The sequence below is a fragment of the Sciurus carolinensis genome, chromosome 4, assembly GCF_902686445.1.
Source record: "Sciurus carolinensis chromosome 4, mSciCar1.2, whole genome shotgun sequence".
Taxonomy (NCBI): Eukaryota; Metazoa; Chordata; class Mammalia; order Rodentia; family Sciuridae; genus Sciurus; species Sciurus carolinensis.
In genome coordinates, this window is record NC_062216.1 from 53,960,127 (window position 1) to 53,979,084 (window position 18,958).

Genomic DNA, 18,958 nt, shown 5'->3' on the forward strand with positions numbered 1-18,958 from the left:
TTATAATAGGCTATGTAATCAGACAGCTGTGCCCCCTCGATTGCACTCCCTCCCCCCGACCTTTCCCCTCCACCTATACTCCTCTATGTGAGTTGGTTTCTTCATGTCACTCAACAATCCTGCTCCCTCCTAATTCTCATATAGTGAAGCTTGCCACAGCACTTCTAACCTAACTCCTACTTCATGACATCTCAAGAATTCTTCCAGTGTCTGCCCTACTCTTAACTAACTGTCTTAATTACATATTGTTTTTTTAAAAAAGGAATTTGGCACAGGTTATCCTCTCTAAGTCATGGGCTGACTAACTGGGTTCATAAATGACCCCAACAGTAGAGTCAGCACAGCAAGGAATATGATCAGGGAAAGCACTGTGACATTTTGGTACAAAGGCACATGCCACTAGAACACACTCACAGACACATACACATCGTGGAAATCACCTAAGTGTCCCAATAGTAGCAAAATGGCTAATAAACAATAGCATATCAATAGAGGCAGGAAATATGTACAGTATATTGCCAAGTTAAAAATATTAGTTATATGACCCCAGTGAAGAAATATGGATGGTAAAATTATAGGTGTTCTTAATTTTCTTCTTGGTGCCTTTGGATTTTCTAACATTTCTATAATAAATATAGATTGCTTTTATAACCAGAAAAGAGCACTCTATTATTATACTTTGTATAATAGTTTAATTATTTTCATTTTCTTTTATAAACAGAAAATATTTTGATTACCTTTCCAGTATCACATTTCGTGCCTTCATTCACCATCCCTGGATCTGGAACATCTGATCCTAACTGGAAATCCACGCCCCAACATTTAGTGCCTCGACTAGGTGTTTGAATAATGGCAGGTACAATTCCAAATACAGGCATGTCTTGTACATTCTCACACTGAAGCTTTCCACACAAAGCATTCCTACAAAGTAAGAAAAAAAAATATAAACACAAAATGCATCCAGTGTACAAACAAAATGTAATTATATATTTGTATATAACCAGAATTTGCTGCTATTTGAAGAAAATCTCAACAGAGAAAGTGTATGAGGGCAAGAGAGGAAAAGCAGCTATCGTTAAATAAGGAAGAGAAAAGGTAAATGGAAGCTAAGATGCAAATTATTAAGGTACCAAAGGGTGCTAACACTACTCCTTTTCCTACTCCCAATCCCTCTTCATTGTCTATCTAGTGTTCAAAAGAGTCTACCTAATAATGTTGTTCACAAAATATGATATAGTAAGGAATGAAACTCCAAGAAAGGACTTCATCACTCTTTGCCTGGCTGACTCTTAGCTTCTTAAAAGACTCAATCCTTAATTCACTAATTTGATATTAGAAATCTATGAAGTTTTCCCCTGGCTACAATTCCCATTGCTAAGGTTGTGTAAGATAAATGTCCTTCCTATATCCATTATATCCTGCATATTTCTAAAATCAACTTTTATGACCCAGTATTGAAATTTCCTACTTTAACTGTCATCTGATCCAAGCACCTGCCATATTCTTGAATCTTTTGATATTATTGCCGAGTCATCATATTTTTCCCAACACTTTTAAATCACAGTCTCCTGAAACTTCCCCCATTTTAGCTATTATGCACATTCTTTTACTCACTGAGTGAAAATCTTTCTCCTAATACCTCTTTCTCCGTTGATTCCAGATATTTCATGAGAGCACACAAATAATCATCTCCTTTCATAAGGTAGCTAATTGAGGAAAATAACTCCTAAATGCTTACTGCACCAAAGAAATATCCTACTATAACTTTTCATGTAACAAGGAAGCTCCCTTCTAATGTGTTCCAGTTTGCCTCCCTGCCTTTTTTTTTTTTTTTAAAAACTGGGGATTGAACCATGCAGGGGCACTTAACCACTGAGACACAATCCCGTCCATTATTATTATTATTATTATTACTGAGACAGGATCTCACTAAGTTGATTAAGGCATACATTTCTGAGGCTAGCTCCAAACTTGTGATTCTCCTGATTCAGCCTCCCCAGTCACCAGGATTACAGGCATGCATCACCATAAGTGGCTGCCTCACTACCTCTCAAAGCATGATACTCAGAATAGCATTTCAGTTATAGCTTGACAAGCAAGAAAATGAAGCACTCTTTTATTTCATTCTAGATACTATATTTCCATTAAGCCCAAGATTACAGCAGCTTTTACAGAAATTCTAATCCATTATTTTTTTTTTTTTTACGTTTACATAGGGCAATGATGTTTATTTTTTTTTCCCTTCCCCCCCACCCCTCCCACCCCTCTTTTCCCTCTATACAGTCCTTCTTTCCTTCATTCTTACCGCTCTCCTTATCCCTAACCCTAAACCTAACCCAAACCTAATGCTAACCCCTCCCACCCCCCATTATATGTCCTCATCCGCTTATCAGCGAGATCATTCGTCCTTTAGTTTTTTGAGATTGGCTTATCTCACTTAGCATGATATTCTCCAATTTCGTCCATTTGCCTACAAATGCCATAATTTTATCATTCCTCATTGCGGAGTAATATTCCATTGTATAAATATGCCACAGTTTCTTTATCCATTCATCAACTGAAGGGCATCTAGGTTGGTTCCACAATCTGGCTATGGTGAATTGAGCAGCAATGAACATTGATGTGGCTGTATCTCTGTAGTATGCTGATTTTAAGTCCTTTGCGTATAGGCCAAGGAGTGGGATAGCTGGGTCAAATGGTGTTTCCATTCCAAGCTTTCTGAGGAATCTCCATACTGCTTTCCAGAGTGGCTGCACTAATTTGCAACCCCACCAGCAATGTATGAGTGTTCCTTTTTCACCACATCCTCACCAACACCTATTGTTGCTTGTATTCTTGATAATCGCCATTCTAATTGGGGTGAGATGAAATCTTAGGGTAGTTTTGATTTGCATTTCCCTTATTACTAGGGATGTTGAACATTTCTTCATATATCTGTTGATTACTTGTACATCTTCTTCTGTGAAGTGTCTGTTCATTTCCTTAGACCATTTGTTGATTGGATTATTTGTATTCTTCGTGTAGAGTTTTTTGAGTTCTTTATAGATTCTGGAAATTAGCGCTCTATCTGAGGTATGGTTGGCAAAGATATTCTCCCACTCCGTAGGCTCTCTCTTCACATTTCTGATAGTTTCCTTTGCTGAGAGAAAGCTTTTTAGTTTGAATCTATCCCAGTTGTTGATTCTTGCTTTTATTTCTTGTGCTATGGGAGTCCTGTTAAGGAAGTCTGATCCTAAGCCAACAAGTTGAAGATTTGGACCTACTTTTTCTTCTATAAGATGCAGGGTCTCTGGTCTGATTCCGAGGTCCTTGATCCATTTTGAGTTGAGTTTTGTGTAGGGTGAGAGATAGGGGTTTAATTTCATTCTATTGCATATGGTTTTCCAGTTTTCCCAGCACCATTTTTGAAGAGGCTATCTTTCCTCCATTGCATATTTTTGGAACCTTTATCTAGTATGAGAAAATTGTATTTATTTGGGTTTGTGTCCATGTCCTCTATTCTGTACCATTGATCTACCTGTCTATTTTGGTACCAATACCATGCCGTTTTTGTTACTATTGCTTTGTAGTAGAGTTGAAGATCTGGTATTGCAATACCCCCTGCTTCGCTCTTGCTACTGAGGATTGCTTTAGCTATTCTAGGTTTTTATTCTTCCAGATGAATTTCATAATTGCTTGCTCTATTTCTGCAAGGTACATCATTGGGATTTTAATTGGAATTGCATTGAATCTGTATAGCACTTTAGGTAGTATAGCCATTTTGACAATATTAATTCTGCCTATCCAGGAACATGGGAGATCTTTCCATCTTCTAAGGTTTTCTTGAATTTCTTTCTTTAGTGTTCTGTAGTTCTCATTGTAGAGGTCTTTCACCTCTTTTGTGAGATTGATTCCCAAGTATTTTATTTTTTTCGATGCTATTGTGAATGGGGTAGTTTTCCTAATTTCTCTTTCTGAAGATTCATCACTTATGTATAAAAATGCATTGGATTTATGAGCATTGATCTTGTAGCCTGCTACTTTACTGAATTCACTTATGAGTTCTAAAAGTTTTCTGGTGGAATTTCCAGGTTCCTCTAAATATATAATCATGTCATCAGCGAACAGGGATAGTTTGAGTTCTTCTTTTCCTATTCATATCCCTTTAATTTCTTTGGTTTGTCTGATTGCTCTGGCTAGAGTCTCAAGGACGATGTTGAATAGAAGCGATGAAAGAGGGCATCCCTGCCTTGTTCCAGTTTTTAGGGGGAACGCTTTCAGTTTTTCACCATTTAGAATGATATTAGCCATGGGCTTAGCGTAGATTGCCTTTATAATGTTAAGGAATGTTCCCACTACCCCAATTTTTTCTAGTGTTTTGAGCATGAAGGGATGCTGTATTTTATCGAATGCTTTTTCTGCATCTTTTTAAATAATCATGTGATTCTTAACTTTAAGTCTGTTGATATGGTGAATGACATTTATTGATTTCCAAATGTTGAACCAACCTTGCATCCCTGGGATAAAACCCACTTGATCGTGGTGCACTATCTTTTTAATATATATTTGTATGCAATTTGCTAAAATTTTGTTGAGAATTTTTGCGTCGATGTTCAACGAAATCGAAACAAAAGAAACAATTGGAAAAATTAACAAAATAAATAGTTGGCTCTTTGAAAAAATAAATAAAATTGATAAACCCTTAGCCACACTAACAAAGAGAAAGAGGGAGAAAACTCAAATTACTAAAATTCGGAATGAACAAGGAAACATCACAACAGACACGAGTGAAATACAAAACATAATTAGAAGCTATTTCGAAAATCTATACTCCAACAAAACAGAAAACCTCGAAGACATCAACAAATTTCTAGAGACATATGAATTACCTAAACTGAACGAGGAGGACATACACAACTTAAATAAACCAATTTCAAGCAATGAAATAGAAGAGGTCATCAAAAGCCTACCAACAAAGAAAAGTCCAGGACCAGATGGGTTCTCAGCCGAGTTCTACAAAACCTTTAAAGAAGAGCTCATTCCAATACTCCTCAAACTATTCCATGAAATAGAAGAGGAGGGAACCCTCCCAAACTCGTTCTATGAAGCCAATATCACCCTGATATCTAATCCATTATTGATTCCCCTTAATTTATCATTAAGACTCCTACTCCTATTTAATTTTTATCATATGCTGCTATTCTCTATCTTCCCTCTATCCTGCAATAAGAATTAATGATTTTGTTCCAATTTTACACTTATTCTGTGTTGCCATTCATTTGCTAGGTTACCAGAGTAAAGTGCTTAAACTCTGGGTCTCACTTTCTTCATCTGAAAAAAATTAGATAAATAATAATGCCTATATTACATAGTTTGCTAAGGTTAGGTATGAAACCTCTAAAACAACACATAGCATAAAACAGACCTCAGTTAACATCTTTTGAAGCCTGGCAAAATTCACATTGCTGAGATTACACTCAGTATTTCATAAGTAATCTTGGTGACATATTGAAGTATAAAAGGAAAATACTCAACATATAAAAAGCTGTTACACATTGTTTAAAAAATCATTTTAACAGAAAACAATTCATAAAGATACAGGCAGTTCACAAAAATTAAAAAAGCAAAGAAAAGATGTTGTTATACTAACTATACTATCATAACCTCAATAAAATAATTGCTTCAGGTAAGGATCATCCATGAGGTGAAATGGTGATGAAATGGTGGTGGAGAAGTAGATATTCATATTGTACAAAAGCATTATTCCACATACTATCTGACGTCTGCAATTGAAAATTCTAACTTTGCAACAGCAAGATCTGGTCACTGTCACTTAATATCACCAATAATTTAACATTTTAGATTTCAATTCTCATTTAAAGAAAATTCAATGAACAGACAAAAGGCAAGAAACTGAAAGGAAATTATCAAACAAATCCAAGACATGGGTTCAATGGCCCAGCCATTTCCACAGATCAATGCCTTTGGAAAGGAAAAAATAGAGTGAAGGGGGATATTTTAGATTGAAAATGACTTAAATGACAAGACAACTAAATCCAACGGGTGACCCATGATTGAGTCCTGATATGGAAAAATGTCAGCTATGAAAGACAATTTGAGGATGATTAGGGAAACTGAATATCAATTCAGTATCAGATATCTGATAGCTGATCATTTTGCTAGGGGTGATACAGTACTGTGAAATCACCTTAGGTGTTGGAAATGAATACTGAAGAACAGGAGTGTGTGTAGCTCAGTGGTACAGAATATGCTCAGCATGCACAAGGCCCTGGGTTCAACCTTCAGTACAAAAACTATATTAATTAAAAATAAAAATAAATAAATTAACTAAAAGTTCAAAAGAATGATATTATATATATATACTGGGAAAAAAAGGGAAAAATGATCCTTTCAGGAAAAGTGTTCCACATGGTTCGTACATTTCTAAACATGAACCACATGTTTAGAGTAGCAATGTTTATGTTTCACAAAAACATGTGATTCATGTTTAGAAATGTATGAACACATGAAAAGGAAAAAAATACACTAAGAAATTATTTGGATAATGGGACCATATGTGATTACTTTCTTTAGATTTTTCTAGATTTTATATATTTTCTCTAATAAGGATGCTAATAAAGATATGACAATGATGATGATGAGCACATTCAACATTCATTTAGTCTTCAAAACAACACTTAGAAATAAATACCACCATTATCCCCATTTTATAGGAGGGAAAAATGAAGTATGAAAGTGAGGTGAACTGCTTAAAGTCTCTGAGATGTTAAGAGGTTGAACCAGGATTAAAACCCAAATGATCTAACTTCCAATGTGTATCCATAGAAACTACAGTACCATTATATTACTATTATAAAAATTTTTCTCAAATGAGTTACTTAGTAATGTATAAGTTTGACAGTATAGTTTCCATATTTTCAATGAGACTCATAAAAATAAGAAAACAAATTAGGCCATAAACAAGGATATAATATGTCTATCAAGTTCCTTCCAAGTCTGCATTAATCCACTTACCCCTAGATTTTAGCTTTATACTAATTATTCACCCATACTATCTGTACCTTCATTCATTAGTTCATTCAATAAGCATTTATTAAACACTGTGTTCCAGGCATTATGTTAAACACTAATGACAAAGTATGTCATTCAACTTTACAGTTTAGTGAGGATTAGTTATAAGCAAGTAGTCACATACAGAAATGAAATGGTAGTGAAATTACAAAAGAATATTCCAGGGATAATGAAATAAATTTGATGATAGTAAAAGAGTTAATTCATCAAGAAGACATAATCCTAAATATGTATGCAACCAATTACAAATTCAAGCCATACACAATAAAAATTTAGAGGACTAAAAAGAAAACACACAAATTCATACTCATAACTTGAGAGTATAATGTGCCTCTTTCAGAAATCAATGGAGCAAACAGGTAAAACAAACCCCCCTAAAGATATGGAAATTTCAAATACTAATTAATTTGATATTTAAAGAATAATGAATCTGGCAACCCTGCAGACTACTCTGTTTTTTAATTGTACATAGCGCATTTACCCAAATAAACTATACACTGGGTAATAATGCATATTTCAATAAAGTCCAAAGAGTTAAACTCAATCACAGTACGTTCTGAATGGGATTAAATTAGAAATCAAAATCAAAAAGATAATCAGAAAATTACAAATTATTTAGAAATTAAGCAATACATTTTAACCCATAAATCAAAGCAGAAATCACAATGCAAATTAGAAAATATTTTAAACAGTAATGAAAATACAACATATCAAATTCTATGAAAAAGAGGTATATAGCGTTAAGAATGTGTAAGAGTGATATTTGACCTGGTTAAGAAAGTGGAGGAAGTCTTCCTTAAAGAAAGTATACTTGAACTGAGATTTGGAAGATATATAGAATTAACCATGCTAAGAAGTGGTATGTGCAGAGGTCCTGTGGCAAAAGGCACATGTAGGCTGGTATGGCTGAAGCATTTCACAGAGGTGGCAAATGAAGCCACAAAAGTAAAAATAAATAAATAAATAACAGATGAAGGATACAAAGCTAATGAAAGAAGTTTCTTCAAGAAGGAGAAATTAATGCTACTGAAAGGTCAAGTAGCATGAAGACCTAACTATATCTGTTGGATCTGCCATGTGGAAGTTAGTGTTGCTATTTCTTCCTAGGAAATACTGTCTCACTACAAGTTTCTTAGTCTAACTGGTGGCTTAGGAGGTGGAGTGGGTAGAACAGCGCATAATATCACAGAATTCCCATTCAATAAAATATCAGTGTTAGTATATGCAGTACAGACACTAAAACAGAGGAAAGACATTGAAATTAGTGAACATATATGGGTTGAGATAATGGATGACTTTGTTCTCATTTATAAGTTTTTAATGTTATTAATATTTTTATACTATGTAAATGTTAATTATAGAAATAAAAAGTTTTAAACCACCATTTTAAAATTATGCAGACAAATATGTCCTTTATCTTGGGATTTAGAAACATAATTTTTTATTGAAAGGAATATGAAAAGGGTATTTATTTGGGATTGTTGGTCTAGGATAAACAAAGTAAGATTCTAAAACTCGTTAGCTTTGAAACAGTTAATGTTGAAAGGAATGAATTATTTTACCAGTTTTGTCCCTAACACCAGAGTATCTCTGAAGCCTTGTGTTATAAAACGTAAGTTCAAAAGTTAGGTAGTGAAAGGGGAAGAAGGCTGTCATGGTAGCAGGAGCCTGCCGCCCCAGCACTCAGGAGGCAGAGGCAGGAGAATCAACTTTTAAGACCACCTGGGCAATATAGTGAGACCCCATCACAAAAAAGAAAATGAAATGTATAAAAATTTAAAAATAAATAGAGGGAGAGAAAGTCACAAGGAGTTGTCGCGAGAATTCGTCACAAAAGGCTCTATCATCTTCGCCATGCTCTATGACCTCACCTCCACTTACCCAGTGGCACACTTCTTGTATTCATTGCCAGAGAAACCACAATTGCCAAATCTGTCACCTTTAGAATTCACTTCAATGAAACAATCTCTTGGGGCAGCCTTGGCTTCTGTAACATTGAACATTTAAAAGAGAAAAAAAAAAGTTATGGTAATTTTACTCAAAAATAAAACTATCCCCTACAACAGTCCATACACTTGGATGAACTGCCTCCACACCTCTGAAAAAAGATTTAGTCCTTACAGATAAAAATTTTCTATTCCATATTTCATATATAATAACAAATGTAAAAATAATGTTTAGATTGCCCTTAAAGCCAGCCTGGTCTCAAGCACTCAGGTCCTATAAGAAATACCACTAAACAAGAAATTTTCATTTAAAACCAATGCACAGTATGGTGTCATCTCAGCATATTCTTTCTCACTGCTCTCACCTATACATTTTGTACCCCTGATTAGATGGGGGCGGGGGGCAGGGGTTTCCTGGTGAAAATAATGCCAATCATTTGTTTTCTTCATTTACCACTCAATGGATGTTGAGTTTAGACATTCCTATTAAATAAATGAATTGACAAACACATATAGTAGATGGCAAAGTATCAATCCACTCTCGTTTTCTTAAACTTTAGGTATCACTTAATACTCCAGTTAATTATACATGCCTAAAAATATTTAATTTGGAAGTATTGTCAAGCCAAAATGCCAGTACTTCCTCCTTAATTAAAGGAAATTCACTTGCCTATTGTACACATCTGATACTATGCCACTTAGTTTTAAAGAAAATGAAAGTGAAGTGAAAGGATACAGCAAATGAGAAGCAGAGGATCAAATAAGATGAAAAACTAACACAGAAAACCTGTATTGGAAAAATAAAACACGATAACATCCCCAACCAAGCTCTTATAAAAACAGAAATAGCTATAAAAATTCCAGGTGCTATGCAAAGGGAAAAAATAACTATAGTTCCCAAGTCCTAGACTTTTTTGCAATCCTCTATGAAAGCACTATCTTTGTTAAATAGTGCTTACCTCATAAAATACCTATCTGTGATTACTTTTGTAATAACCTGGCTATTTCTACAAAATACATCAGAAGCTGACAGATTTCTTCACCTATACCATGACCTGACACAGGTAAGTCCCATTTATTTATTAGTCTTCCTCAGTCTCTATCTGACCCACTGTAAGACAAGGGGTATAAAAAGAAACCAGAGATAGCACAAATTTTAAGGGGACAGATAGATGAGAATAGGGAACACAAGGATAAGAGAATAATTCTATAAAATGGGCCCACTGTGCCCATCTGCCTACAGTCCCACCTCGCCAGAGATGACATTCCTCAGGAAGCGAGGGGGAGCAGGGGGGTGAAGTCTGACAGTCAGTGAAGGTAATGAATGATGAGGTTTGAGAAGAGGAGGACTGATTATCAAAGAAAAGACAATGGGTTGCTAATAGTTAACCTCAGGGATCACACTTCCCAGTCAGTGGGTTGCTAAGGATTAACCCCTGCGCTCCTGCTCCTTCCTGCCCTTAATATACATGGAGAAGAAAGAGAAGGCAACAATTAAAAGGGAGGAATCCTAGGATGTATAAAAGAGCAAGACACATACCCCCTCTCAGGGTCACCTAGCTCTGGGTTCCTTCTCTTCAGAGAAAACTGTCACTATCCCTTTTCTTAAATATAACTTGCTTTCTATGCTTGCCTCTGTATTTCTCTGGTGTTTAATCTTCAACACTGGGGGAACAAGGACCTGTTCCTAATCTCTAAGATGGATAACAGAATCTGGACAAAATCAACAACTCTAGATTCAGAGAAATCCAGCACTATATCCATGACTGATCTTCTTAACTAAATAACAGAAACACAAATTGAAATAAAAATAGAAATATCTCCAGGCATGGTGGCACACACCTGTAATCCCAGCGGCCCAGGAGGCTGAGGCATGGGGGTCACTAGTTCAAAGTCAGTCTCAGCAATTTAGTGAGGCCCTAAGCAACTCAGTGAGATCCTGTCTCTAAGTAAAATACAAAAAGGACTGGGGATGTGGCTCAGTGGGTAAGTGTCCCTGGGTTCAATCCCTGGTGCCAAAAATAAAAATAAAAATAAATAAAGACTGGTCCCTCTTTTCCTCCTTGTTTCCTCCCTCCCTCCTTCCCTTCCTTCCTTACTTCCTCTGTCTTCCCTTCTACCTTTCTCTCTCCCTGTTTGCTTGCTTTCCTTCCTTCCTTCCTCCATCCCTTCTTTCCCCTCTTCCTTCATTCATTAAATAAATATTAAACACCTATTAAGTGTCTCACACCTTGATAAGTAATGGTATAGTTTACCAGTAGCGTTCTGCAAGAAAACAGAAAAACTCCTCTGTTACAAGCTCTCAGTTCTCTTTTCTTAATTAAAGTTACGCCTCCACAAACATATGCCATTCACATATTCCCTTTATGGTTGCTGTTTGTTTTTTGGTAGCGGGAATTGAACTCAGAGGTTCTCAACCATTGAGTCACACACCCAGCCCTTTTTTGGTATTTTATTTAGAGGCAGGGTCTCACTGAGTTGCTTTGCACCTCGCTGTTGCTGAGGCTGGCTTTGAACTTGCGATCCTTCTGCCTCAGCCTCCCAAGTTGCTGGGATTACAGGCATGTGCCATTGCACCCGGTTATGGTTGCTGTTCTTATTGACTCAAAACAAAAAGGGAAGAAAGTGAGAAATCCTGAACTCTAGAATGGTTTTTGTATCGATCATCACCGCCAATTTATCAACCACGGAATCTGCTGAAAAGCAATTTCTCCCTGAGAAGCCTCAATCATCTGAAGAAAATAAAGGAAACAAGTATTCTACACAATGTAGACTATGGCTGGTGGAACACTGATAGCACTAATGTGCAATAAAAATGAAGCTCACTAAATGTGCTGACATGCCTCCATGTAAACTCTCCATGGTTTCTCACCAGAACTATTATATAGCAGCTACCCCAAATCTTTTCTCTGTTCCTTTCAATGATTTTCCATAGTATGACTACAGAAATCTCAAAACCAAATCTAATCATGGCATTTCCCCAGTTAAAATTCATCATTCCCCCCTTATCTAGGGCGAAATAATCTCAGTCTGAAATCCATGACTCTTTGCTAGTGGAAGCAATCTCTCTGCCCTCAAAAGAAGAGGCCACTCCTCGGTAGAAACAGCCTCTCCAACATCTGAGGAAATTAGCCCTGATTGCCTGAGGAAACTCCCCTGAAGCAACTGCCATGCAAGACAATGCCAGTTCTCCTCTGGACCCATCCCCAACTTCCCTCTCTGCCTGTAGAGCTGTAACTAGACTCCAATCAAAGCAAACCCCTACAGGTAAGCTATAAAATATGACCCATGAGGAGGTTCACAACACTCCAAATGGACTACTTCAGTTTTCTAATTTATACAGACAAAAACCCAAGGAGCATGTGTGGGATGGAATATTAAGGGCATCAGATAATGGTGGAATAAACATAAAATTGGATTAGGCTGAAATTATTACACAGCAGAGACTCTGCATTTAGTATTGCTGCTCAGAATTAGAAAGGGCTCTAACAGTTTATCTGGTTGGTTGGCTAAACACTGAACAAAAGAAGAAACAACAACAAAAAAGCAGAGGATCATGGCCTGACTTGAATAGGTATACCGAAATGTCTGAATGAAGAAAAAGTCAGTCCCTTTAGGAAAAATTCTAGTACTTGCAAAAATTTAACTATTAATCCTTATCTCAGCCGTTCCCAAAGGAATGACTTTCACCAGGGTAACTGTATTATGTACTGAATGTCTATATACTCCAGATTTCATATGCTGAAGTCCTAAGCTCCAGTGTAATAGGATTTGGAGATGAGCCTTTTAGGAGATAGTTAGATGAGGTCATGGGTGGGTCCCTCATTACAGCATTAGTGACATTATAAGAAGGAGGAGAGATATCTCTTTTTCCCACCACCATGTGAAGGTGGCCATCTGCAAGACAGAAAGAGAACCTTCAATGAAAACCAAATCAGCTGGTACCTTAGGCTTCCCAGCCTCCAGAACTGTGACAAACTAACGTCTATTGTTTAAGCCACCCAGTCCATGGAAATTGTTATATCAGTCCGATATAATTTCAATGTTTGTCTCTTTCAAAACTAATGTTGAAATGTAATTATAATTGCAACAGTATTAAGAGGTGGTACCTTTTAAGGTGATTAGGCCATGAGGACTCTGCCCATAGAATGGGATTAATGGTAGTATAAATGGGTGAGTTAGGTCCCTGTTTGTCTCCTGCCCTTCTGCCTTCCACCATGTGGTGACACAGCAAGGTGGCCCTCACCAGATACTAGTGACTTGATCTTGGACTGTCCAGTTTTCAAGAACTATGAGCCAATATATTCGGGTTCAATAAAATGTCCTAGACTGTGGTATACTGTTACAGAAACACAAAACAGACTGAGACTTAGACAAAATCAATCAGACTAAGATTTGATGCACTAGGGAAAAGGAAATAATCAGACTCTGGCAACGCAGTCACTGTATCTGAAGTGACACTAATTCTAGCAGACCCAAAGTGTCAATGTGGTCTACCACAGTAGGGGCTTATGCAGGTCAGGTGATAAATGAAATTTTAGCTCAGGTTCATCTCACGGTAGGAACAGTGAGTCTCCAAATCCATTTTGCATTTTTTCCCATAGTTCCAGAATGCATAATTATAATACATACATTCAGCAACTGGCAGATCCCTGTTGGTGTTGTGGTTTGAATGTGAGGTATCCCCCAAAAGCTCACATGTGAGACAATGCAGAAAGGTTCAGAGGAGAAATGATTGGGTTGTAAGATTCTTAACCCAATCAGTGAATTAACCCCCTGATAAGAGATTAACTGAGTGGTAACTGAAGTGGTAGGGTGTGGCTGGAGGAGGTGGGAATTGGAGTGTGGCTCTGGGTATATATTTGTAACTTTTGAATGGAGTCTCTCTCTGCTTCCTTGATGATGTGAACTGCTTCCCTCAGTCACGCTCTTGCACTTCAAGCCTCAAGGAATGGAGCCGCCCTTCTATGGACTAAGACATCTGAAACCGTGAGCCTTAAAATATACTCTTCCTCCTTTAAAATTGTCCTGGTGACAGCTTTAGTCACAGTAGCAAGAAAAGCTGACTAAAACAGTTGGTTTCCTGAGAGTTATAGTGGAAAAGGCCAGGTGGAAGACACAAGAACACTTCTACCTTGGAAAATAGTAAATTAAAAGCTATACCACATTACTGGAGGGATTGCAAAGATTAGTGTCACCAATAAGAACTTGAAAGATGTAGAGGTAGTGACTATCACATTTCCATTCAACTCACCTACTTGGCCTATAGAGAAGAAAAATGGTTCTTGGAGAATGACAGAAGATCACCATAAGCTTAACCCGGTGATGACTCGAACTGCGGCTGCTACACCACATATGATTCATTGCTTAAGCAAATTAACACATTCCCTGATACCTGGAATGCACTATGATCTGACAAATGATTTTATTCTTAGGCCCATACACATGGCCTACCAGAAGCAGGGTGCTGTCAGCTGTCAAGGCAGAACAACACCTTTGCTGTCTTACTTCAGGAGTATACCAACTCTTCAGCCCTACTTATGCCACTGTTTGGTTTGAGGGCCATGATTGCCTTTCCCTTCCAAAAAATATCACGCTACTCTATTACATTTAAAATATTATGGTCACTGAACATAGTCAGAGAAAAGTAGCAAACACTATAGACATTGGTAAGATGTGCATGATAGAGGGTGAGAAATAAATCTGACAAAAATCCAGGGATCTTCTACCTCAGTGACATTTTCAGGGTATGAGAAAAATGTTAAGATATCCCTTCTAAAATAAGAAAAGATTTCTCAACATGCCCAAAAGTCAACTCGAAATGGATCAAAGACCTAGGAATTAGACCAGAGACTTTGCAACTCCTATAAGGAAACAAGGGGTCAGCACTCCAACATACAGGCTTAAGCGACAAATCCCTAAATGACTCCTAAAGTTTAGGAAATAGTATCAAGAATTAACAAATGATATGGCAGCAAATTAAAAAGTTTCTGCACAGAAAAGGACACAAGAATGTGGGGGGAAAAAGCCTACAGCATGGGAGAAAAATCTTTGCTAGCTACTTTTCTAACAAAGGATTACTATCCATAAAATACAAAGAAATCAAAAAATTTACTACCAAAAACAAAAACAAGAAACCAAATTATAAATGAGAAAATAAACTAAACACACTTCTCAAAAGAAGAAATACAAATGGCCAAAAATATATTAAAAATATTCAACAAATTTAGCAATTAGAGAAATGAAAATAAAAACTACACTGAGATTTCATCAGTGTAGAATGGAAGCCACTGAATTTCATTCAGTTAGAATGGAAGCCATCAAGAATACAAACAATAATAAATCCTAGAGAGGATGTAGAAAAAAGGAACATTTTTACACTGTTGATAAGATAAGGAAACCAGTACAGAGGTTCCTCAAAAGACTAGATGTGGAACCACCATAAGACCCAGTCATACCACTCCTCAGTATTTGTCCAAAGGAATTAAAGTTAGAATACTACAGTGACACATGCATACCTAAGTTTATAGCAGAACAATTCAAAACAAACTATGGAACCAGCTAGGTGCCCATCAATGGATGAATGGATAAAAAAAAATGTGGCATATACACACAACAGAGTTCTGTTCAGCCATAAAGGAGACTGAAATTATGCCTTTTGCCAGAAAATGGATGGAATTTGAGAGCACTATGTAAAGGGAAATAGGTTAAACTCAGAAAGCCAAGGATCATTATGTTTTCTCTCATATGTAAAAGCTAAAGAGGAAAAAGGAAAGAGGGAAATCTCATGAAAATCAAAGAAAGACCAGTAAATTTTGGGAAAAGGATCACAGGGAGGAAGGAAGGGAGGGAAAGAGGAAATACTAGGAAAATAATACTGAGCTAATTATATTGTTATATCATGTTCATGTGTAAATATGTAACAATTAATCCGACTATAATGTATAATTGTAATGCACCAGTAAAAAACAATGGGGGAAAAATAAATATCCTTTCTAAAGTAAAGGGGAAGGTGGTGTTTCTAGTCACTCCCACAAGCAAAAGTGTGGTAAAATGCCTAGTGATCCTCATTAGAATTTGAAGGTAATGTGCAGTGATGCAACATATAATGATATTTCAGTTCACAACAGACAACATATACAATGATGGTCCCCATGAATCACCTAGTTACGTCACTTAGGTTGTATTAGTATACTTACATAATATCCACATAATGATGAATCATGATGAATGCATAATGATGCATTTCTTAGAATATATCCCTTTCATTATGTGACACACAACTGTACTCCTCATTTGATGGTGTTATTCTGCACCATTTATCCAGTGACCTAAAAACCTGCTTGTGGGGAGCCATCTATGATTAACAAAATCAGGCTTGGTGAGCTGTCAGACATAGAAATCTGGCTCCCAGGAACTGGCAATCATTAAGGGATTGTTCCAGATCACCTGGAGCATATGGTATCCAGGCAGTGGCTCGCTGCCCAGAATTTGCAGGTCCTGCTGGGATAACCCACTAGAGCAAATGGCTTCCTTAACTCCACCCTATCCTGTTCCTCACAGAAGAAGCTCCTCCAGGTCACCCTTTATCTGTATGACTATAAATAAAGGACAGGTGAGCTCTTCCATTATTAGAGCCAGATTAGCATAGCTCAATCAGTCATGCCCCTGATTCAAAAGAGAGAACTGTCTCCTGTGGTTCTTTCTATTAAATAAGTTTCTTAGCAATTAATTTACAGTCAGTCCATCCCTCGGACAGAAACCCTTTCCCTCACCCATGCAGGACATGGACAAAACTCAAGACTGCTAATTTGGGGACACCAAACAGGAGAAGATTCTGCAACAGGCCCAGGTTGCCGTGCAAGATGCTCTGCCAACTAAACAGATCAAACAGTGCTTGAGTTTCAGTGACAGATAAAAATGCTACCTGGAGCCTTTGCCAGCTCCCTATAGGAGAATGGCAGCACAGGCCTTTAGGATTTTGGAGCAAAGTTCTGTGATCCTCTGTGGATAACTATTCTCCTTTTGAGAAATGGTCCCTGTTACTCTACTGAACCTTAAATAGACACTGGAAACTTAACCATTAGTCACCAAGTCACCATTTAGCCTGAGTTGCCTCCATAAACTGGGTGAGATCTGACAAACCAATTTATAAAGGTGGGCATGCACAGCAGCACTCCATCCTGAAATAGAAGTGGGATGTACAAGACTGAACCCAAGCAGTCACCAAAGGCACATAAAGTGACCCAAATGCCCATGGTCCTCACTCCTGCTACACAGCATTCTCTCCTGCTAACCAGTCAGTACCTATGCTTTCATGGGGAATTCTTTACATTGAGTTGACAGAAGCAGGAAGAGAAGAATGAGGCCTCTTTTGCAGATGGTTCTGCACATTAGGCAGGCACCATCCAAAAGTGAACAGCTGTGGCATTTGTGTCCCTTTCCAGGACATCCCTGAACTGCACCTGGCTTTTCACTTTGCTTGTAAGGAGAAATGGCAAGACACGTGATTATAGACCAAGTGATGGGCTATGGTCAATGGTTTTAATAATCAAGTAGAAAGAATGAACCATTCTGTGGATTGTAGGCAGCCTCTTTCCCCAGCCACTCCTTCTCATCATCCAAACAGTCATAAAATAACCAAGGTAGCAAGGTTGGAGATTATTTATAGGATCAGAAACAATTGATATAACTACAGCCACTGCTAAATGCTCAATCTGCTGGCAGTTAAGACCAAAACCGAGTCCCCAAAGTGGCACCATTTCCTGGGGTGAACAGTCAGCTACCTGGTGGCAAAGTGATTACACTATTCTCTTTCTATAATGAAGGGGCAGTGTTTTGTTCTTACTAGAAAACATGCTCTTGAAGTGGATATTTCCACCACCACCCCCTGTAAATGGGGATTAAATACAGAGGAATACTACCACTTGGCTACATTCTTAGCCCTTTTATTTTTATTTTGAGACAAAGTCTCACTAGGTTGACTAGGTTGGCTGGTGAACTGTGAACTTCCTGCCTTGGGCTTCCAAGTAATGGGATTACAGGTGTGCACTATTGCACTTGGCTTGGCTATGGGTTTTCTGTACCTACATATAATGCTTCTGCCAAAATTACCATCTGTGGACCTACAGAATTCCTTATCCACCATCAAGGTATTCTACACAACATTGCTTATGACCAAGAAACTCGCTACACAGCAAATAAAGCAAGACAACTGGTCTTACCATGTTTCCCACCATTTTGAAGTGGGTGGCTTATCAGAATGTTAGAAATGTCTTAGAGAGACTCAGTTATAGCACCAGCTTGACAGCAATGCCTTGAAGGGCTAGAGCAATGTTCTCCAAAAGGAAATACATATATATAATACATATACATATATAATATACACATATATATTATATGTTGTACACAAAATATGCATTATATATTATATATAATATCTATAACATTATATATGTGTGCAAGCAACAATCACCACATTAAAAAAAAAAAAAAAGAAAAAGAAAAAGAAAGAAACAGCTAAATGCTGTTATCTCAAAGGATGAGGATGCTGGGTAGAAATAGACTTTAATTTTCATAATAAACATTATATAGTAATTTAGCTCTTTGATCTATGGTGTACCTTTGAGAAAAATGAGAAATTTAAAAAGAAAAAAAAAAAACATGGAAAATAAAAACATAATAAATATCCATCACTAAGAAAATAGATAACTAAATCATGGTCCATTAATTAATGAAAATATTCTAATGTAATACAATATAAATGTATTGATGTAGAAAGCTCTCAAGAAAATTCTGGGGAGCAATGCAAATAGCAGGCCCAGGTATATAAGCTCATATTATTAAAACTAGGAAATGAGAGTTTGCAGAAAATCAAGAGTCGAAGTGCAGTCTGTGAAAAATTAAAAGATAAATTAAAAAAAAAAAAGAGTCGAATGTTT

General features: G+C 37.0%; 1 protein-coding gene across 1 annotated transcript in view; it reads right to left on the minus strand.

The window, feature by feature from the left end:
• Adam9 (ADAM metallopeptidase domain 9) overlaps positions 1-18,958 on the minus strand; it is a 96,959-nt gene that overhangs the window by 30,763 nt on the left and 47,238 nt on the right. Inside the window, 2 exon segments of the mRNA XM_047548923.1 lie at positions 738-921; positions 8,953-9,058. Of these exon segments, the coding sequence (XP_047404879.1) occupies positions 738-921; positions 8,953-9,058 (290 nt within the window).